The sequence below is a fragment of the Acomys russatus genome, chromosome 13 (genome assembly GCF_903995435.1).
Source record: "Acomys russatus chromosome 13, mAcoRus1.1, whole genome shotgun sequence".
Taxonomy (NCBI): Eukaryota; Metazoa; Chordata; class Mammalia; order Rodentia; family Muridae; genus Acomys; species Acomys russatus.
The window spans coordinates 54,644,253-54,667,444 of NC_067149.1; the positions used below are offsets into that span (position 1 = coordinate 54,644,253).

General features: G+C 45.6%; 1 protein-coding gene across 2 annotated transcripts in view; it reads right to left on the minus strand.

Annotated features, from left to right (window-relative positions):
- The window catches only part of LOC127197511 (killer cell lectin-like receptor subfamily B member 1B allele C), an 87,112-nt gene extending 64,290 nt beyond the window's left edge, over window positions 1-22,822 (minus strand). Inside the window, exons 1-6 of one of the 2 annotated variants that reach the window (XM_051155444.1) lie at window positions 22,738-22,822; window positions 17,116-17,217; window positions 15,971-16,045; window positions 14,541-14,695; window positions 14,089-14,204; window positions 7,877-8,039 (exon numbers count right to left, since the gene is read on the minus strand). In XM_051155444.1, coding sequence (XP_051011401.1) covers window positions 7,898-8,039; window positions 14,089-14,204; window positions 14,541-14,695; window positions 15,971-16,045; window positions 17,116-17,217; window positions 22,738-22,822 — 675 coding nt within the window. In that variant the 3' untranslated portion in view covers window positions 7,877-7,897. Of the gene's footprint in view, window positions 1-7,876; window positions 8,040-14,088; window positions 14,205-14,540; window positions 14,696-15,970; window positions 16,046-17,115; window positions 17,218-22,737 lie in introns of those variants that run through there. The other variant, XM_051155445.1, reaches the window with a different exon arrangement.
- Between the last annotated feature and the right edge of the window lie 370 nt (window positions 22,823-23,192).

Below are 23,192 nucleotides of genomic sequence, written 5' to 3' on the forward strand. Positions count from 1 at the left end.
GCTGGGGACCTTGTGGCTCTGCTGGTGGACGCCAAAGTTCCTGTCACTTCTTTACTCCCTTATGACCTTACCTCTCTCGCACAGTCAGGAAGAGCTGTTTGCTTTCCCGCTGCTTTACGTTGGTGTTTGTTACCAGGATGAACTGGAAACTTCCAAGCTCCTTCCTGCAGAACCAGAAGACAGGCGTTTTCTCTCTGTGTGTCTTCCTTTCAATCCTCATGAGGGTTAGTGATGTGTGCAAGCTTTCTCGCGCTCCCTGGTCATCTTTATGCTGTTGTGACCCTTAACCTTGATTGTTCCTTTGCTTGGATTAAGAAACAAACCCCCAAGATATTAGCAAGGCATGTTACTGTGAGTGTCGGTGCAGACGTGTTCAGTGAACTATTAGCTCTGGGGACTTTAAGGCATGAGTGAGTGAGTCCCTGTATATATTCATCACATGATGGCATTTGGAGAGCTGAACGCTAGGAAGAGATGGCAGCCCGGCGGAGTCACACGGAGCAATAAGCACCGTTGTACCCTGGACCTTCCGTGTGCACCCCTTTTATTTTCTTTGACCTGAGAGTCTTCTCTTTCCTGTAATTCATGAATTTCTGCTCATGGTGTCTCCAAATCCTTGCATGTCTCTTTTAAGATGTATTCTTTCCTATGTTTGAGAGTTCCAGCTGCTCCACTGTGTCTTTAAGCCCTGACGTGCTATCTACTTGTTACATCGTCCTAGGGAGGCTTTCCATAGAGTCTGTACAGTGTGTGCTAGGCTCCCCTGAGAGCCTGGGCCACCAAAACCAGAGTGCAGCCACAGGGTTGGCCAAAGCCCTTGATTATACTGAAACCTGGTTACGTCGCTGTAGCTTACTAAACCTTCCTGGAGGCCTTGAAGAAAGACAAAAAGAGCACCATGCAGAGTAGTCTCTACCAGAATGCCATGGGTGACCTCCTGACTGTCCCAAGCTGTCCTCCCTTCCTTGACATAACAACCATTTAAACCTACCCTGTGGCTTTAGGGTGAAGACAAGACAAGGCAGGAACCTGGAGGCAGTAATGGAAGCAAGCGCCGTGGAGGAACCCTGTCAACTGTCCTGCGCCCCATTGCTTGTGCCATTTCTTTTTTTTTTTCTTTCAATATAGCCCAGGGTCACCTGCCTGTGGCTGTCACTACCCACAATGTGCTGTGCCCTCCCACATCAATCATTAACAAGGAACTGGTCGCATGGGCCAATCTTAAGGAAGTATTTCCTCAAGTGAGATTTTCTCTTCCCAGAAGACGCTCAACTGGAGTCATAATCACAGAAAGCCAACCAGCGCACATTGTGTGTCCAGGTGGGGTTGCTACTGCTGTAAGCTCTCTCTATCCCAGTGCCTTTTTGGAAAGGTCGGTTGTTGCAGCCCCAAAATTAACTCTGGCGTAGAGTGGGTTTTAGCCAATGAGAGAGAAGATGTGGAAGGAGCTGGAAGAAGCTAGTGTGACAGGAAGATGACATGGCAGGATAGATAACTACACTCAAGACTGGAGCCAGGCGGGACCTGCCCCCATTGCTTCTGCATCCCGCCCCTTTAGTAGTGACAAAGCGAGGACTAAGTGAGCAAACAGTCATGTCCAACCTTTTGACACGGAAACAGGATGCTGTCACTCACAAAATTCACTCTCGAGAACCACGTGACTGAGTTAAAACCAAAACAAAACTCAAACACACACACACATCATACTTTAATTAAGTTTATGATTTTTGTGGAGGGCTGCATTCCTAATACCTTGGGGCACGCTGTGGCCCCCCTGAGATCTGCGTGCAGGCTTGTAAGTAGGTATTCATAGGCCCATGTTGGTGACAATCTGATGACCGTATGGTACAAAGAAAAGCCTTGGTTGCTTAGGGTGAAGAAGGGTCCACAGTGAACAGCGTGAGGATAGGGCTGGGGATTCTTCAGGCTGAACATGGAGGGTCATATAGAATTGGCTTCCCACATGGCGCCCACCCTGAGTGAGGAAGACACCAAGGATCCAGAGCCAGCCTCATGCCCACTCTCCAGCCACGGAAGGACTGAGGTGGCTGGGGTCCTGATGGCTGCAATACATCAGACACTAGCAAAGTCAGGAGGAGGCCTAAACTCTACCACACAATATAAAGTTCCTTCCCAAAGGTCAACCTACCCTCCCGCGGGGCCTTGAGCAGGAAACATACAAGCACACTGCCTGCCAGGACAGGAGGAAGGCTGGCCCTGCCCGTGGACCCTGGGGGATAGGAGAGACCACTAAGGACCTGGCAAGAGTGAGGGACAGCTCAGCCCAGGAGCCTTTGACAGATGAAAGATGATGACAACACACGTGTCCTGGTCACTTGAGGGGCGTTCATGACAGTTTTTATTAAAGAAAGAGAGGTGTAGGGAGGAGGAGGAGGAGGAGGAGGAGGAGGAGGAGGAGGAGGAGGAGGAGGAGGAGGTCGGGGCGGGGGAGGCTGTGGGGTCGCCAGGGAGGGCAGCCAGCTAGGAGAGGAAGAAAAGACACCAGGTACAGAGAAGATGAAAGACGTCACCGTGCTGAGTGAATGCAGCCCACAAAGACAGCACAAACCCGGGGGTCGTGCGCAGGGTGCGGAGCAGAGAGTGTGTGGGGAGGCGGGTCTCTTTGGCTGCCGGTTCCCCGAGAACCCACGCACTGAGCCCTGAAGCTGATGTCAAGAGGCAGAGCCTCGTGCGATCAGGGCTGGAGGAGAGGAGCCTAAGGGTCGGGACCGCTGAGCAGAGGGATTGTAGGGAGAGGAGCGTGTCACGGGGGCGGGGTGGTGAGGGTGGTGGAGGAGAGTGGAGTGCGGGCGTGGGCAGAGGTGGAGGGGGCGCCTGTGCGTCTGGGGGAGCTGGTGTAGGTTGTAGGTCCGAGCAGCCGAGCAGGATCCGGGTGTAAGAAGCATGAGGAGCAGCCCCGTGTGTGTTGGAGCTTTATCTGTGGGTGTTGTGTAGCCGTGGGTTTACAAGTTCTCGATGAAAACCAAGGGGGAAAAAAAAATGTGTATCCCAGGCTGGCCTCGAACTCCAGATCCTCCTGCCTCTGCCTCCTTCAGCAAATCCTACCGGCCTGCGCCACCAGAACCGGCGAGAAACCGCTCTCTTGAGATTGTACTTAGCGACTCCTTCGCGTGACGTCACTGGCCCCGCCTGCCGAGCATTGCAGGCCTGAGCCCCACCTCCCAGCAACCCAAAAGGCACCGGCCTCACGCACGCGCCGGGCCCTCTCTCTAGGCAACCACAGCCTCACAGGCCCCGAAGGAGCTTCCCGATCCTGCGCCCCCTGCCCGGCCCTCCCGGAAACACACTCCCTCACCCCAGCCAGCTGCTCAGCCTAGCCCCACCCCGCTCTTCACGCAGTCTCCACTGTGAGCCTGCCTGAATGGCTGTGTCTCCAGCCACTCATCAGAGAAATGAGGGTGTCCGCTAACAAGTCCACGGGATGTGTCCTTTTAAGTGCAAAGCACGAACCCCGGGTCCAACAGTTTGGGTTTTTACTACAGCTCTTGCTGTGCTGACATCTGCAGGCCTGAGAAGGTTGCTTCCTTCATCATGGATTCACTTTGAGAGAAGTTTCCTGCTCACACCATGAAGAGACAGCTTGGATACTTATGTAGAACAGTCCCTGCTCCCTGTTGAATGATCAGACTGGTCCTATCTGCCCTAAGTGCTTGCAGTGGCCTCTTAATCTCTAAAGGAGGGTGAGGCAGGAGGATCACTGTGAGTGCGATGCCAGCCTGGTTTACAAAGTGAGTCCAGGACAGCCAAGGCTACACAGAGAAACCCTCCTTCACCGCCAGCCAGCTGCTGAGCCTAGCCCCACGCCGCTCTTTAGTCAGTTTTCACTGTGAGACTTGTTCAGTATTCGTGTAGCCTCTTTTGCCTATTTAGTGTCTTTTGACAGGGCTTTTGATGTCATATCCAAGAAGTCTTCATCAAATACAATGCCATTAGTATTTCCCTTCACGTTTTCTTATAGGAATTGTAGAATGTTAGGGTTTCTTCATTCTGAGTTATTTTTTGTATACGGTGAACCGTAAAACCAAACGCGCCTTCAGATTCCCGCAATCTTTCGCTCAATAGAGTGTTTTCCTCCCATGGTGTTTTGATATCCGTGTCAAGATCATGTGACAGTATACATGAACATCTAATAATATTCTTTGTTCTAGTTTTTTTTTTTTTTTTTAACTTTGGATTCTTTTTCTCTATGCCAGGATCATATTTATTTCGTTATTATAGGTTGCTAGGGTGTTTTCAAATAAGCCCACCTGCAGGTTTGTATATTTTCAAAGTGTTGTGAATGTTTCAAGTCCCGTATAGTTCTAGTAGACATTGTTAGTTTTGACTGGGATTGCTTCGTATCTGTAGACCGCTTTGTTAGCTCGGCCTTCTCAACAACATTTACGCATTCAACCCATTAACCCAAGATGTTATGTATTATTGTTTCCTTTAAAAAAATTCAGCAAGATTTTCAGACTTACATTTACATAAAGCATTCACATTTATAATTTGCTTTATTCCGAAGCATTTCAGTCCATTTCATGATATTGTTAATGGAATTATTTTTAGCTTTGTCTTTTAAATTTTCATGGTAAGGGATGTGCACAAGGTGACTGAGGTGGTTTAATTAAGACATGTCCTGCAAGGCCTTGAGCGCTTGAACCCTTGGTCCCCAGGTGGTGGAGCTGTTTGAGATGGTTAGGAGGTGTGGCCTTGCTGCAGGAAGGCTTTGGCACCATATGGTCCCACCCTACTTCTGGTTTGCTCTCTTGTATTGTTTTTAAAGTATCTCTATTATTAGAATTATCAGTATGTCCAGGCTATCAATTAAGACACAGACGCTTGTTATATTTTAAAATAGCCTGGGGGAGGGCAGATATTACTCTTCTAACTACTCCCACAGGGGGGCTGGTATGTGATCCCTGCCTCAATCCCCTGCCATCTGCTTCCGATAACGTCTACCAAGCTACCTCCTATTCACAATCCCAAATACTTGTTAATGTTCTTCATCTGGGCTGGATTCTCCATCCACGCTGGCCATGTGCTCCTACTCCATCTAAGCCATGGCGGCCTTCCTCTTTTCCTCAGGTCTCTCTCCTCCCACCTCCGGCCGTCTTTCTTCTTCTTCCCAGGATTCCTCTCTCTCCTCCTGCAGACGTCAGCACAGCAAGAGCTGTAGTAAAAACCCAAACTGTTGGACCCGGGGTTCGTGCTTTGCACTTAAAAGGACACATCCCGTGGACTTGTTAGCGGACACCCTCATTTCTCTGATGAGTGGCTGGAGACACAGCCATTCAGGCAGGCTCACAGTGGAGACTGCGTGAAGAGCGGGGTGGGGCTAGGCTGAGCAGCTGGCTGGGGTGAGGGAGTGTGTTTCCGGGAGGGCCGGGCAGGGGGCGCAGGATCGGGAAGCTCCTTCGGGGCCTGTGAGGCTGTGGTTGCCTAGAGAGAGGGCCCGGCGCGTGCGTGAGGCGGGTGTCGTTTGGGTTGCTGGGAGGTGGGGCTCAGGCCTGCAATGCTCGGCAGGCGGGGCCAGTGACGTCACGCGAAGGAGTCGCTAAGTATAATCTGAAGAGAGCAGTTTCTTGCCGGTTCTGGTGGCGCAGGCCGGTAGGATTTGCTGAAGGAGGCAGAGGCAGGAGGATCTGGAGTTCGAGGCCAGCCTGGGATACACATTTTTTTTCCCCCCTTGGTTTTCATCGAGAACTCGTAAACCCACGGCTACACAACACCCACAGATAAAGCTCCAACACACACGGGGCTGCTCCTCACGCTTCTTACACCCGGATCCTGCTCGGCTGCTCGGACCTACAACCTACACCAGCTCCCCCAGACGCACAGGCGCCCCCTCCACCTCTGCCCACGCCCGCACTCCACTCTCCTCCACCACCCTCACCACCCCGCCCCCGTGACACGCTCCTCTCCCTACAATCCCTCTGCTCAGCGGTCCCGACCCTTAGGCTCCTCTCCTCCAGCCCTGATCGCACGAGGCTCTGCCTCTTGACATCAGCTTCAGGGCTCAGTGCGTGGGTTCTCGGGGAACCGGCAGCCAAAGAGACCCGCCTCCCCACACACTCTCTGCTCCGCACCCTGCGCACGACCCCCGGGTTTGTGCTGTCTTTGTGGGCTGCATTCACTCAGCACGGTGACGTCTTTCATCTTCTCTGTACCTGGTGTCTTTTCTTCCTCTCCTAGCTGGCTGCCCTCCCTGGCGACCCCACAGCCTCCCCCGCCCCGACCTCCTCCTCCTCCTCCTCCCTACACCTCTCTTTCTTTAATAAAAACTGTCATGAACGCCCCTCAAGTGACCAGGACACGTGTGTCGTCATCATCTTTCATCTGTCAAAGGCTCCTGGGCTGAGCTGTCCCTCACTCTTGCCAGGTCCTTAGTGGTCTCTCCTGTCCCCAGACACCCAAAGTAGTCCCAGGGTCCATGGGCAGGGCCAGCCTTCCTCCTGTCCTGGCAGGCAGTGTGCTTGTATGTTTCCTGCGCAAGGCCCCGCGGGAGGGAAGGTTGAGGTTTGGGGAGGAACTTTATGTTGTGTGGTAGAGTTTAGGTCTCCTCCTGACTTTGTTAGTGTCTGCTGAGGAGCCGCTGACAGTGAGTTGCGGAGCGTTGTGCACAACTTTGACTCCACTCTTATAAAGATATTGGGGGGAGCAGGGGGGGAATTGACGTCATTGGGACGTAGGATTAACTACTATCAGAAGTAGATTAGTAACCGCTGGTTCTGGGGGCGCCGGCCGGTAGGATTTGCTGAAGGAGGCGGAGGCAGGAGGATCTGAGTTCGAGGCCAGCCTGGGATACACATCCCCCCACTCCCCCCTCTGCAAGGAAAACACTGGTACCTGCTTGAGCTTCCAAAACGCTGTATCCCTGAGCTCAGGCACCAGGAGACTTTCCAGAGGCTCGAGCCCATTCTTGGTCTGGCCATTAATAAAGGACTCAAAACTATAATTGGCTTCATCAGCTGTGCTTGTCAGCAACTATCTCACGTGGATTGTTTCATTAATCAGGTTTTTGTGCTGTGATAAACACCATGACCAAAAGCCACTTGGGGAGGAAAGAGTTTACAAGTTTAAAGTTTATAGCTCACCTTTGAAGGGAAATTAGGTGAAGAACTCAGGCGGGAACCTGCAACAGGAACCGAATAGAAGCCACGCAGGAAGCCGGTTTAGCGGCCTGCTCCCCCTGGCTAGTTCAGTTATCCAGGGCTATCTTCTCAGAGGTGGCACCACCCACATTGGGGGTCCTGCCATATCGATCATTAATGGAGAAATTGCCAGACAGGCTAGCTTACATGCCAGTTCTGTGGGGGTGCTTTCTTAATTGTGGTCCACTCCTCCTAGATGACCCTGGCTTGTATTCAGTTGGTAAAAAGTTATCTAACACACCAGGTAAAGATTTCTCCTTTTGTTTGTTTGATTTTATTTATTTATTTATTTTGTGTTTCACAGGAGGGAATTCAACTAAAACACAGTCTGAGCCCTAGTTTTTCTTTCTTCTTCTTCTTTTTTTTTTTAACAAGGCAAAGAACTCAAAGCAATGAGAAACTATGGGCTATACTGCAGCAGGCAGGGCTGAAGGTGGGCGGCAGCCTCGAGCTCTGCATGGGTTTTTTTTTTAAGTTTTTTTTTGTAAAACCCCCCCCCCCCCAAAAAAAAAAACAGGGTCTTTGGGTAGCCCTGGATGTCATGAATTCAATTTGTAGATCGGGCTGACCTCGAACTCATAAGAATCCAACTTCCTCTGCTTCCCAAGTGCTAAGATTAAAGGCATGTGCCACCCCTACCCCCTACCCCTCACCCCCTCCCCCACTGGGAGGGCCAACAGCAGGGACAGACTGAGCACAGAGATCTGCTGGGGACGGTGAAGTAACGGAGATGCAATTCGCAGTCAGGAGTCATTACACGCGGTTTCACGTTTTGGTTCTTTTTGGCAGATCCTAGGATTATCTGAAACACAGCTCTCAGAAACCACTCTGTCCTTTGAGATGACGGCACAGCTGCTGCTTTTACCTTCACCAGCAATTTTAAATCTGAGGAGAAAGAGGATAGCAGGTCCTAGTTATACGGAGTTGGCCAACTTCTCTAGACTGTAGAATATACAGTTTTGTTTGTTTTTGAGACAGGGTTTCTCTGTGTAGCCCCGGCTGTCCTGGACTCACTTTGTAGACCAGGCTAGCCTTGAACTCAGAAATTCGCTTGCCTGTGTTAGGCTTAAAAGCATGCACTACCAAGCCTGGCTACCAATACAAAGTTCTTTCTTAAGTACAGTTAACAGAGTAACAACGTACATCAACATTAAAGATAAAGGCTTATCTGAACAAATCTCTATAATTTTCCAATTTGATTTCAACTGGAGAAGAATTCTTTCAGCAAAATAATATTTATATGATGTATTAAAAAAAGAGAGAGAAAAGGCTTGGAAACAGAATTGAATCCCACTCTACTGTTAACATCTCATGCAAGGAAAAAGCTGCCTCGCTTTGCCGAGCTTCAGTTTCCTGAGTACACAGGATAGAACCAGCCAGCGCTTGGGGAAGATGTTCAGATATCCATGAACGTGTGATAGCAGTTAAACACAGCGGGTGTTCAGTGACCGTGTTAATGTGCAGACTGAGCTTACAGCGTCTACAGAGGAAAGAGGCTAAAATTGTGCGATAGTCTTGGTCCCTTCGTTTAATACTCATGCGTGGTTCCCATGGCTCACTGCAGGTGGGACCAAGACTAGAATCCAAATATAGTTCAATTGCATTGATTTATTGTAAACAGAGGGTGGTGTATGGCAGCGGTCGGGGCTTTCTTACAGTTGCTCTTTTTCCTTTTGTCATTTTTTCATGGAGCCCTTTGGGCCTGAGAGGCAAATCTACTCTCACCCAACTGCCTGTGTGCTAGCTAGTCATACCATAGACTTCCCTCCGTTGTAGATCTTTGTTTGTTTTATTTCTTATATGCATCAGGAAATTAAAGATAGTTTCCTTAGGGCTGATCTGTTCAAATTGCTTCTTAGGTGTTTCCTAGGCCTATTCCTATTAGGCCTTTGGAGATGTCTAACATTATTTTATTAATTCCCCAAATAGTCATGCAGGGAAAGTGGTTCTTTTTTTTTTAACCTGAAAACCAGGATCAGAGAGTTAAAACAAAAACAGGGCTTGACTGACACCCTGACTACTGTAGTTCCTACACTTACTTGATCACTGCCATGCAATCAATCAAAGCATTTATACTCATGGAAAAATGACAGGTGGACTGAGCTTAATCCATACACTTCAGATATCTTACAGCTTAATTAGCTTAATTATCACTGTGAATCACAATAAAGTAAGCATGCTACATCATAGCCTAATACGTAACACACACACACACACACACACACACACACACACACACACACACACACATGAGCTTAAGGAGCTGGTTGAGAAAAAAAAGAGTCTTGGTAGAAGAGAGAAGGATCAGAGAGGAAAATGGTGCACGGAAATGACCAAAATTCACTAAGTATTTGGATAAAATTAATAAGGACTAACACACAAATCAAACCTTTCAATGAATAAAAACTATAAGTTAATAGATACTAGGTAGAAAATAATCTTCTGTGTACCAATTAGTTTTGTGTCAACGTGAGACAAACTAGAGTCATCTGAGAGGAGGGAGCTTCAGTTAAGAAGATGTGTCCATGCCATCAGACTGTAGGCAAGCCTTTGGAACATTTTCTTAATTAGTGGTTTGTGTAGGTACCATCCCACCCACAAAGAGCTAGTAAGCAGCACCCCTCGTGGCCTCTGCATCAGCTCCTGCCTCCAGGTTCCTGCCCCCTGCCTGAGTTCTGGTCCTGACTTCCTTCAATGATGAACAATGGTGTGGAACTGTAAACCAAATGAATCTTTTCCTCAACTTGCTTTTGGTCATAGCGATAGTAACCCTAAGTAAGACACTCCGAAAGCATTAGGAAAAATCAGGATAGATTTTATGAAACAAGATCTGTATATTTTTGTTTTCATAAATATATTCTAGCCCAGGACACTTGTTTTTAAATAATCCTCACTTGAAAGTCTTATTCTTTGAAAAATATTCAAAGTGTGGTCCTGTATACTGCCAACATTTGCTATCTAGGTTAACTTTTTTTAGGGCCTGCTACAGAGCGTGGCTGGCATGCCCCGCCCTCTACCTAGGGGTGGGGCTCCCCACCCCCCCAGACTCACTATATAAACCAGACATTTTGGTTTCACTGGCTCCTCTTTTACCCGCCTTGCCCATACCCTTTTCCCACCTCCCTGCCCTCTCTCCTTCCCTTATCCCCCCACCTCCTCACCCCCACCCCCGCCCACCTACTCCCACCCCCACCTCCACTCAGGACGCGCACTCTCTTCCCCTCCCCCTCCCATGCCGCTTCCGATAAACCTGCATTTATCTATTATAGCTCCGTTGCCAATTAGCTCATTCCCTTTATTTAATCAATTACTTCTGTTTAACAATCTCTAAACTTAATACATTATCATTATATTTTATATAAGCCTACATGTTTCAGTATTTTAAATTTCAGCTGTTTTTATTGTAAACGATGAAAATAAATGTTTTAAGTATTGGTTTGTACAATTTGCATAAATTTACTCAAGATTTGTGTCTTAGCTAAGGCTACTATGACCAAAAGCAACTTAGGAAGAAAAGAACTTACTTCACTTATACTTCCAATATATCCTTCACTGAGGTAAGTCAAAGCAGGAACTCAGGCAGGGCAGGAAGCTGGAGGCAGGAGCTGATACAGAGGCCATGAAGGAGTGTTGCTTACTGGCTTGTTCCCCAAGGCTTGTTCAGTCTATTAGAGAACCCAGAGTCACTAGCCCAGAGATGGCACCACCTACAATGAGCTGACCCTTCCCCCATCAACCACAAATTAAGAAAATGCCCTACAGGCTTGCCTACAGCCCTATATTGGGGGGGGGGGCGGTGGTTAGTTTTTTGTTTGTTTGTTTTGGTTTTTCAAGACAGAGTTTCTCTGTGTAACAGCCCTGGCTGTCCTGGACTTACTTTGTAGACTTAGGCTGGCCTTGAACTCACAGAGATCCGCCTGCCTCTGCCTCCCAGGTGTTGGGATTAAAGGCCTACACCACGCATGGAGGCATTTTCTCAATGGAGGTTTCCTCTGACGGGATCAGTATTCGATATTTGGCACAACACCAAGTTGTCAGCACAAAGATTTATTTGCCTCAGAGGGACAAAGGTCAGTGAATAAGAGACAGCAGCAGGAGATAGGGGATGAGGGAGAAGGGGAGGGGAACAAGGGAGGGGGAGGGGCATTTATCAGAGAGGGACAAGGCACTGCCCCTGGATAGACAGGAGACAGACGTGGCCCATAGACAAATGGAAGTTTATAAAGGTAAAAGGGGAAACCCAGTGTTAAAATGAGGTATTTAATTTTAACTGGGCATGCTAATTAGGAGAGCCAGAGGGGGCTTTTGATTGCTGGGCTTCAATATGTTGATAGCCTATCCTTGGTAGTAACCTTGGTAGTCAGCCTCAGGGGAGGAAGTGTCCAAATAAAGGGTGAGACCTTGCTGGCTAGCTTTAGGAATGCAATCTAAAAGCTTTTAGCAAGACAGAGTTCGGAAGGAGAAGGGCAAGGCCAGCCAGCACCATGTTTGCCATGCTCTGGCTGGCTAGAGTTTTGTGTTTAATGAAAAGGAGAAAGAGAATAAGAGATAATAAAGATGCCAGGCAACAGATATTAGATAACGGAGAAGTTTATTAAATGAGCATGGGGAGAGGAGGAAAGGGGGAGGGGTACCCCAGAGAGAAACAGAGGAAGAGAGAAAGGGGATAACAGGTAAGAGAGGGAGGGGCTAGGTGGGTCTGTCCTTTTATATACCTGCCACGCCCTCATGGCAGGTAGGCAATGACATCACAGGAAGGCAGACTGAAGCCGAATCCTAACAGAATCCCTTCACTCTCCCCTCTCAGATAACTCTAGTTGGTGTCAATTTGACATAAAACTTGCCAGCACAATTAGTAAGACATGATACTCAACATAATTTTTTTCCAAAAAAAAAAAAAAAAAAGTCATTGAAAGCTCTATACAGAAATTGGATTGAGAGTCGGCCTGCTTTTCCTTATGAAAAACATATGTTGCTGTCATGACACAGCCTAGGAATGGAATCGGGTGAGAAGTCTGAGTGCTTGTGGGAACACTGCAAATAAAACAGAACAAGAGTCTTGTGACTCAGTTGCTTCAGAATGTGAAATGTTCTGGATGATGATGATGAGGATGAGGATGATTTTTGTGCTCCTCCAGGTGCCTTGGAGAGGAGTGGGTTTACTTCAGATTCCTTGTTTCTACTTACTACTAGTAATTGATAATATTTAAACTGTCCTTTGTGAGCTTCTCTGGAAAAACATTTGTTGTGCTCAGCTTGTCTTTGTCATTGTACTTAGCTTGAACTCTATGAACTGTCTTGTTTGCTTATTTTGTTTTGTTTTTTGAGACAGAGTCTCTCTGTGTAGCCTTGGCTGTCTTGAATGCACTTTGTAGACCAGGCTGGCCTCAAACTCTAAGCGATCCACCTGCCTCTGCCTCCCGAGGGCTGGGATTCAAGGTGTGCGCCACCACGCCCACCCGGCCTAGGCACTTTCTTAGCCCTCAGTATGAAGTGCCTACTGCTCTGAATAAAGTTGGCTACTGTGTGAGACTTTAGTCTATCTCACTTGTCAGCCCCATTCTCCCAGGTCCTGTTGCGTCTCGCTGCCTCTATCTCTTCCCCAGGCCCCACACTGCTCTTTCCTCCCCCATTAAACCCTTTTTACACTAGATCTGTTGCATGGCATAATTGCTCAGGGTGCACCTTGGCTAGGGGATCACCATATTATATTTCATAACACAAGACATGGAAGAGCAAATGTCTAATGGCTACTTTGTCATCTACGCACAGGTATGGCTTAGATGCCAAGTATTCTCCAACCGGGCACATACAGAAATGCCAGTGTCCAGCTGGTGATGCTACCCATGGGTGACTGGATCCTGAAGACACGAATTTTGTCAATGGATAAACTCAGAGATGAGGTCCCAGCTGAGTGAACTGGGCCTCACAGGAAGGGGCCATGCCTTTGGAAGGCCTATTTGCCCTGTGTCTCCTTTCTTTTCTGCTCCTGTGCACTGTGAGGTGGGCAGATTTGCTTATCTCTGCCCTTCGGCTGTGTTTCTGCCACAGAAGTCCAGAAGTCCGAGCAACGGAGCAGCAGGCCAAGGGCTGAGAGCTCTCTTTAAAAAAATCAAAAACTGATACCCAATCATCTTTCCATTCTTGTTTATCTAGGTCTCTTATTACTGTGAAAAAAAATGTGATTGGGGGGCTGGAGAGACGGCTCAAAGGTTAAGGGCACAGACTGCTCTTCCAGAGGTCCTGAGTTCAATTCCCAGCAACCATATGGTGGCTCACAACCATCTATAATGTGATCTGATGCCCTCTTCTAGTCTGCATGTGTACAAGCAGGCAGAGCACTGTATTCATAACAAATAAATAAATCTTTAAAAAAAAGCTGATTGATATGCAGTTTTATCCTAGCTTCTCAAACAACTGTTAATTGTTTTCTCAGAGCTCCACGCTGATATTTATTGTTTTTTGTTTTTTGTTTTTTTTTTCCTCTTTTATACTCTATCCTGGTTGGGACCTGAGAAATTGATCTGAAGACACCCTGTGCTATCTTTTCACTAAAATTTGAAATGTGCTGCTTAAGACATTCCATGTAAAGTGTAGAAAAATATATAAAGATAAAAGAAAGAAAAAGCAATTATGTGTGCTGATTGGTTCTAAGTAGTCATTTTTCAAAGTAGTAAGTCAAATCCTCAGCCTTAAAACTCCATTGTGCACATGCATGCACGTATACATACATACATACATATATATACATACATGCACACATACACGTGACTTTATAAAAAGATGGTATCTTTTCATACATGGAAAATTTCAACCACCTTTGGAACCCTATTTTCAGACTGTTCTGAACCTCTTCAGTCTTTGCTATCAGTGTCAGAGCCCTGCAGTGTAATGACCTGAGATGAGTATCCATGGTAGCTGCTCTAGTACTCACACATCAGAGATTAAAGCAGAGCCGTTTATCCACTTCCAGTTCTTGTCTGGCAATGAGTAACTTAGTCCTATCCAAAATGACAGGTCTTTTTCCTTTGCCAAGTCCTGCAGGAGTCTCTACAATCAAAACAGAATAGAGGACTTAACCCTGAGTCTGTGTATGGGTGACTCATATCCTACCAGCCTCCTGAAGTCTAGTTCACGGGTCACCTGTATCCCTGCTGAGTCCCCAGGTAATGCTTCCTCCTTTGTGACTCTGTCCGTGTATTTAAGATCCTGGGACACTCAGCTTACATACGCAGTCATTGGCTCACATGTCCGATTAGTCTTTTGGACTATGAGCTTCCATAATGGAAAGTCCCAACTTCCTTTGCATGGAAGATCTGTTAAGTCTAGAGTCGTCAGTGTGGCTCAAAGAACGTGCTAATGTCTCTATTTTATGGAACAACTTACCAGTTCTTCTTGGTCATGAACGAGCAGCAAAGTGGCTCCTTTTTCCTTACAGTCATCTAGACCTTCCTGCCAACTGCTGGAAGTTTGAGAAAAATGTATGCATTTATCTTGGTATTGAATCCAGTCTTTTGGGCACTTTAACGTAGCTGGACTATCTGAAGTGAGAAGCAGACACAGTATATTTCTATCCGTTCTTGCTGCACCACAGCCAGTTACACACTTTTACTAACACGTGCAGGAACAAGATCACTGTTGTGACATACCGCAGAAATATAAATAACAAAGATTTTATTTTATCTTTTTGTTTCTATTAATTAACTTCAGATAAAGTTAACTAACTATTCGACATGCTTATTAAAACAATCAAGTATTCCTTGAGGTGGCTGGTTTAAGAATGCTCCGCCCCCCCATATATATCTGAATGCTTTGAATGCTTAGTTATCAGGGTGTGGCACTACTTTAAGAAGTATGGCCTTGTTGGAGGAAGTGTGTCACTGGGAGAGTGGGTGGGAGTGTGTGAAAGGATGGGATGAGAGATGGAAGGGGGGGAGGTGGGGGAGAGCTTTGAAGTTTCGAAAGCCCAAACCAAGGCCAGTGTCCTCTCTTTCTGCTGGCTGCAGATCCGGCTATGGAGCTCTTAGCTATTTCTCTCGCACCTTGTCTGTCTGTGTGCTGCTGTGCCCCCCCCCCCCCCCCAACCAGGACGTCATGGACTATAACCTCTGAAACTGTAAGCCAGCCCCAATGAAATGCTTTTCTTTCTAAGACTTACAGTGGTCTTGTTGTCTGTCCACAGCAATAGAACACTGACTCTAAAGCATTTCTCTGAAGCAGAAGCATGTTGCTTCTTTGGTATGCGTGTGAGTGGTTTGTGTGCATGTGTGTGCAAGTACACACGCCTATGCACATGCAGGGGCCAGAGAAGACTGTAAGGTCTCTGCCTCTACCCCTTTTCACCTATTCTTTACAATCAGGGTCTCTCCTTGAGTGTGAAGCTAATGTTTTTTTTCTGCGAAGCTGAAAGCCAGCTGGCCTCATTGCCCAACCTGTCTCTTCCCCTGCAGTGCTGGGGGTGTTTATTACATGGATGCTGGGGTTGTAATTACAGTTCTTGTGCTTGCACACAAACACTCTTAACCGCTGGGCTGTCTCTTAAGTCCCCCATATTTTACTTTTTAGCTTCACGTTTGTCTGTTAGTGACAAACTGTACTAGCAGCCTAAGGTAGCGTGGCCAGGTAGCTAAGACGCTAGATTTCAAGGTCACATAGCTTCTGTGAAGTTTCCAGCAGCATCACTTACCAGTCACATGACTTTTTGACAAGTTCTTAACTTTTGATGCTTCAGTTTTCTCAATCATAAGCTCCACAGTGATGTGAGCCTTGACTAAAGGTAACGTGATATTGATCAACTATCAGGATGTCAAAATTACCTGTTGTTTTTGTCCTGTTCTCTTGACCTTCCATGCTGCTTTTTTCTGCTGGTGTTTTTTGTAATAATGATAGCACTAGTAAGAAGAAAAGGCAGGAAGAAGATGAAATGTTGAACTATGCAGTAGAATGGCTATTGTACTTGTCACTTCAGGAAGTCAGGCCACCTCAAAAAGCTTGAGTACGGACAGGAGACAATGCACTAGCAATGTGTTAAAAAAGGGGGGGGGCAGTTTAGAGGCAAAATGAACAGAGCACGAGAAAGGCACAGATCAACCGGATTGTTGGGGCTGTTAGGGTTCAGGTTATCTAGGGGTGTTGCTGAAGCCCTCACACTCTTCACAGCCCTCAACTTCTCCTCTGTAGCTGCACTCACACCCACGGCGAGCAGAAGGTTGCTGGCTGCCTTCTGGGCTTCAGTAGACATCTAATAAACTCGTATTTAAGCATTGTAGTTTCATTGTTATTGTCACCTGTCACATTTGTGACCTTTTGCAGAGTTATAGGTGTGCATGTGTCACCTCCAGAATGAGTCTCAGAACAAGCAACAAAAGAAATGTGGACGCCGGGTGTGGTGGCGCACACCTATAATCCCAGCACTCATGAGGTAGAGGCAGGTGGATCCTGGTCTACAAAGAAAGTTCCAGATTAGCCAGGGCTACACAGAGAAAAACCCTGTCTCAAAAACATCATCATCATAACAATAATAATAATAATAAATACTTGTTAGTATTGTTGCTATTATTATTGCTATTATACTAATAATAAGAAAGAAAGGAAGGAAGGAAGAAAGAAAGAAAGAAAGAAATGTGACAAGGGAGCTGGGCGTGGTGGCGCACGCCTTTAATCCCAGCACTCGGGAGGCAGAGGCAGGCGGATCGCTGTGAGTTCGGGGCCAGCCTGGTCTACAAAGTGAGTCCAGGATGGCCAAGGCTACACAGAGAAACCCTGTCTTGAAAAACCACACACACACACACAAAAAAAAAAAAAAAAAAAAAGAAAAGAAATGCGACAAGGATATTGTCCTGTAACTGCTTGTCAGTGGTCTTTCTCCAGGCTCAAGATGGCCAGGTCATGTAAAGAAGCCAAAGTAACTGTAGTGGGAATAGAGAAAGAATTCTAAGGTCAAATCTTCTGTCTCACTTACCTAAGACAACACTGAGTCCAATCACACTCAGGACAAGAAGGATGAGGCCAGCACAGCCGAGTTTCAGAGCCAAGCGATGCCAGCGCGGGCACCGACAGGTGTCTGAGAAGTTAAAGAGAACGCGCTTTGAATTTAGTTGAGTACATTTGGAATGAAAGTCAGAGGTGGTTTGCTTAATGTGAACAACTGGCTTCAGGTTGAGGGTGGGGTATGGAAAAGAACCTTCCTCAGCCACCTTACAGTAGAGGTCCACAACATGAGTTTTGAGTTGGGTCAAACAGTGTTTCCTCTGATAAAACTTATACGTGTTTCATGAAAAAAGGGTGATAGGAGGGTCAAACTTGGTTGATGAAAAAGATGTTTTGAAAGTTGCTCAGGGGGTAATGTATATGTTCTGTTATGGAAATGAGCCAACATTTCCTCCAAGAAGGAAGAAAGGTCTTCATTTGCAGAAGACACACACACACACACACACACACACACACACACACACACACACACACACACGGCTCAACTTTAGCCAAAGTATCACTTTTGATGCTGGCAATGTATAGGAAATTCTATTATTTAACGTGAGACCTGGGTCACTGTTCTCTAGTTTCCAACTTGGAGCAATGTCTGGGTACCTATGTTTTGTTTGTTTTTTTCTGAACAGAGTTACAATGTGTAACCCTGGCTGGTCTGGAATTCTAAGCAGATTCCAGTGACCTCAGCCACCATGCCGTTTTCAGTATTTTACCTACAGGGGCTGAGTTCTCACCCTGTTAATTGAAGGCCGAGCTGTGGACAGAAGCAATCACTGTGTACACAGTTTCACAGTAAGTGTGTGCATACTGTGGTTATAACTTTCGCAGCTTGGTTTGTGGTAGCAAAGTCTGAGTTTTTTCCCCTTCCTTTAGATAGAGTATTTTTACATTTTCCTGTAAAGGAAGGATGCTACGGCTTCTTGTTGGCACACAGGGTTGCCAACATTTGCAGTGGTCACAATTTGAGGCTACTCTTCAGGAAAATGAGGGTTATTTGAGGCCAAACCTGGGTAGCTGGCAGGTGTTGAGGAGTGACTCTTGTCTTGACCAAGACTGGATGAGATCTCATTGTGCTGTTCAGAACAATGTCCAGCTTAAAACAGTTACTTATTCCCGAAGCTTTCCATTTAATATTTTAATTAATACTTATCAAATTGTTATGGAAGTTATGAAAGTGCAGAAACTAAAACAGCAGATGAAGTGGGTACTATGATATAGCATATGTTTATATCTATAGCACTAATTGGTGAATCACCAGCTCCTATATTTTTGCTTTTCTTGGTGACCTTATCAGTTACTATACAATGAATGTCTCATACTTATCAGAAGTTGAGATACATCAAGTTATGAACTGTGATTTGGTCAATTTATTTTGATTTTAGACAACTTTAAAGCAATGGGTGTCATATGGAAAATAACAACAATAGTTTTATTTATGAAAATACTATGGAGAAATATTAGCTAGCTCCAATGCCTCTAATTATTATAATATCCCATTGCTCTCATTGGGTCTCTAGCATTTATATTTATAATGGTTTTATTAATTATAAGAATGCTTTCCTAGTTGCCCTTTTGCTGTAACTTATTCCTTTTTTATGCAGGATGGCCTTCTCTATGTGGTCGAGACTGGTCTTGAACTCTGGTCCTCCTGCCCCTACCTCTCAGGTTCTTGTGTCATGGGCATAAACTGTGAACCACATATCTGTCTAAGGTTTTCTTACTTCTGCATAGCACCTGGTTTTGTTTTGTTTTTTGTTGTTGTTGTTTGTTTGTTCGTTTGTGTTTTGCTTTTGGTTTTTCAAGATAGGGTTTCTCTGTATAGCATAGGCCTGGCTATCATGGACTTGCTCTGTAGATCAAGTTGGCTTCAAAGTCACAGAGATCTGTCTTCTTCTGCCTCTTGAGTGCTGGGATTAATGGTGTCACCATGCCCAGCTGCATAGCCCCTCTTGGTTTATGAGTTAAATATAATTTCAGTTGCTTTTTCATTTTTCTAAATATTTCTTAGTATAAATGAATATATATATATATACATATATATATATATATATATTGAGTTACACATTAAATTTTAAAAATTCAGATGGGCTATTCTATTGTGTTTTATTCTCCTGGTATTTTTTTTTAAGATTTATTTATTATTTATGTAGTATTTTGCCCACATGTGTGCCTGCATGCCAGAAGAGGTGGTTTGTGAGCCACCATGTGGTTGCTGGGAATTGGACTCAGGAACAGACAGTGCTCTTAACCTCTGAGCCATCTCTCCAGCTCCTGTCATTGTCTTTTCCAGGACTGCCTTTATTTCTACTCTCTCTCTCTCTCTTTCTCTCTATATATTTACATTATCCCTGGCAACTGACTTGTGTAACCCTAACTAGACAAACGTCAGTTATTTCTAGCCTCTAGACCAGAATTAGATACAACATCCACTTAGGTAAGTTAGTTCCTTTGAAAATGCTCCTCTGGCCTGGCGGCGGTGGCACACGCCTTTAATCCCAGCACTTGGGAGGCAGAGGCAGGCGGATCTCTGTGGGTTTGAGGCCAGCCTGGTCTACAAAGTAAGGCCAGGACAATCAGGAATATTACACAGAGAAACCCTGTCTGAGAGCAAAACCAACCAAACAAAAAATGATCCTCTAGAGACAGAATAAAAGGAAGGGATGGAGAGGGAGAAAACCAAAAATGTTCCAGAAGAGACAAAACACACGCAGTCTAACTTACGCTTGTAGCTGTTGTTAGGCCCAAGTAGGTACAGTCTCCAGCATTGTTTTCTAAGCAAATACACAATACCAGTTGTTCCTATGGCTCCGAATAGGTGCTGTAAATAACCCACAGTTTACCTGAAGCACACAGCAGTGTGCAAGCAAGCAGCTTACTTATAAGTAAGTACTACACTTTATGTCAGAGACCAGTGCATATGCAGAGGGGCGGGAAGCGAGCTTCTGTGGACAGTGAGCACTGTTGTATAGTGAGAAGTGATACAAGACTGTCATGGAAGGCAGGTTTGAGGGCGTGGTCAAGTGGGTCACCCTTGCTGCTGTGTCCTGGATGCGAGGAATAGACACCAGAGCCCCGAGGCCCATAATAATTTCATAATCCATGAGTTTTCTTATTTATAAAATGTGGATAATATCTATTTCATAATGTTCTAGAAAGGATCACATGAAATAATTATTGTAATTGCTAGGCATAGCTTCTGGCCTGTGCTAACTGCCAGTAGGTGTCTCTTTTTATTTTTCTCTAAAAGGTGAGTTTTTTGTGTTTTTTTTTTTTTAATTATAGGTAATGTAATAAGCCGTTTGAGTGGCTTTTAAAAACTCTTCATCCATTCACGACAAAGTTTAAGGAACTCCCGTCCTCAAGGTTGGGCTTCCTCTACCATCTTGTTTTACTACTGAAGTTACATACGGAAGAGGCTGTGTGAGTCCTGGTTACGCGGAAGTGGCTGTGAGGAGCTCCTCTTTGATATTCATACAATGCTGAGTCGGCTCCCCTCTTCCTGACATTCATGGATCCCTCTCAACATCTGACCCTCCAGAAGGCTGCCCAAATCCCTTTCCTCCGGCCACCACTCCTCCTGACTCGGTCTGCACAGCACCCCGGGCAAGCACGTTCCCCTACCCCATCACACGCATGTTCTCCCTTTGCATCTGCAGGCCCAGCTTCCTAGAGGACTCATCTCTCAGATACTCAGCCTCAGTCCCCAGCATCTTTCAGGGCTGGAGACTCCAGCATCATCCCTCAGGAAGGCTTGCCTCAATTTCTCTGCTCGACACGATGCTGTCTCTCTCAAGACAAAAGCCGCAAGTTCCACTGAACTGTTTTTCTTGTTGGCACGTAACGTCACACAGTTGTTGATGTACGTACGTGTGTATGGCATGTTGATTTTTAACATCACAGGAGCATAAAATGTGCAAGGAGAAAGATGTTTTGTTGTTTCTTTGTGGCCGTTTCCAAATGTCTAGAGCAATGTTTACCTCATAGTAATTCATTATTTCTGAATGAATGGATAAACTTTGTAGGCACTTGTATATGTTCTACCCATTGCACCATCAAAACAGACCTTTGGCCATTTAACCACAGATAAAGAAGGTCACTGCCTGCATCCCCCTTTCCGGTTCTTTTTGCTGGCAGATCTAATCATGGTGCTTTGAATTCACCACGATTTGAGCCCTTTAGCTAACAGGTCCCAGTGGTTTCACAGCTATTATGCTACTGGGTCAGCATTTTTTCTTCAAATGTTATGCTCTATTTTCATTCTAATATTATTTGTTTTCTTTTTCTTGAGGTTTATTTCCACACAGGTGACATTTGAAGTAGTGATTGCTTTTTTTTTTTTTTTTTTAGGCTATTTTAAACGTTCTAGACACTTTTCCCCCTAGGCTTCTTGGCTTGAGATCATAGGCAGTAGAGGTTGAAGAGTTCATTTTCTTACACATGTTTCAACAAGACTCTTCCTCCACTTTTGCTAGGCATGATGGGAAAACAGACTTGCTTTCTACCTTGTGCCATCAACTCCCAGTGCAGTTATCGAACTACTCCCTCCCTCCATTTTCCACTGATCCTTATGTAAACACTATAATGAAACTTATTTGGTGACTCTAAGACTTTCTCCTTGACTCAAACCATTGACAATTCAAACAGTTTCTAAAAAGAAGCCCTAAAGTTTGAAGGCTACAATGTCACAACACATAGGGGACAACAAATTGGAAAACAGCTGCTTTAAGATCCATGTCCTTAGGGCTCAGTCAGACAGCAGAATTGGATACTGTATCATGATCATTTTGCGCACTTTTTACCTAAGCTTCTGGTCTCTTGCATCTCAGCCATCCCACCTCACCTCTCACCTGCCTTCCACATTTCCTTTGCTTGGATTACTAAGTCCTCTGGTAGACAAGAGTGCCACTTTCTGCCAGTGTTGAAGGGTTAATTCCCAAATGGCTCTGCTACTTTGTGCTTCATCCATTTAAAGCCTGAAAGAACCAGCTTTTACAAATTAAATAAACTTTTTTTTCTTGTTTTTTTTTGTTTTGAGACAGGGTTTCTCTGTGTAACAGCTCTGGCTGTCCTGTAAATAAACTTTATATATATAAAACCCACCAGCTTTTAATTTAATTGAAGCCTTTGATTTAGACTGTGATCTTTTCCTAAAGGCTGTCCTCATTTTGGGCAGACAAAGACATGAGCCATGAAGTCTACACTCTGCACTGTGAAGGGAGAGCTGGGGTTGCTGCTGAGGTAAAGTGTCCATGCTCCGTAGATGAAATTGGAACTGGTAGTTGAATTCAACAAGCATCTCTTAAAAAACCCCTTTGCTCACATAAGTAAAATATTCTTTTTTTCAGGATTTTTAAGGAAGGTTGCATATAGGGGAAGTGATGTTCAGGTTTTCTGCTGGCTACTTGAATAAAAACAGAATGTACGGCCTTTCTAGAATTGTGGTTTTCTGCAGGCAGGCTGCCTATACTAATTAGTGCTAACATAGAGCTGCTTGTCACCTTCAAAGAAATGACTTAAGCCCATGCATCTCAGAGGGAAAAATCTTAATTCTGGAAGACAACTCAGCTGCTAGAAGGAGAAGAGTAACGCTGCTTACCTGGGTGAAGAGATGAAGGCGATGCCTGCTTAGGCTTTCGGGTCCTGGGTAGGTTTAAGTCCGCATAGACCACCGGCATGTCCATTGTAGATGGAAGCATCTGACACTCAGCTTGTGGGACAGGCTCCAGATTCTGTGAGGTGAAGTGAGCAAAAAAGGAAGTCCGCTGTGATCGCTCGCTCTGTCCACACCCACCCACATTGGCAGCTGAGGGTTTCTCCATAGTTATTGACCTTGGTGTGTGTCCTGCTCACACAGCCTACTTTTTTTTTTTTTTTTTTTTTAAGAAAAGAATGTGCAATGTACAGAACATAGTGTTTGGCTTCTAGACAAATTTCTGAAAGGTCTTTCTTGTTCTTTAAGCATCTATTATGAGTTATCCTCTCAGAGCTCCAGTGAGTAGTCATCTTGAATTTATTTATTTTTTTTTTTTTAGCCTTACCCCTGAACCTCCA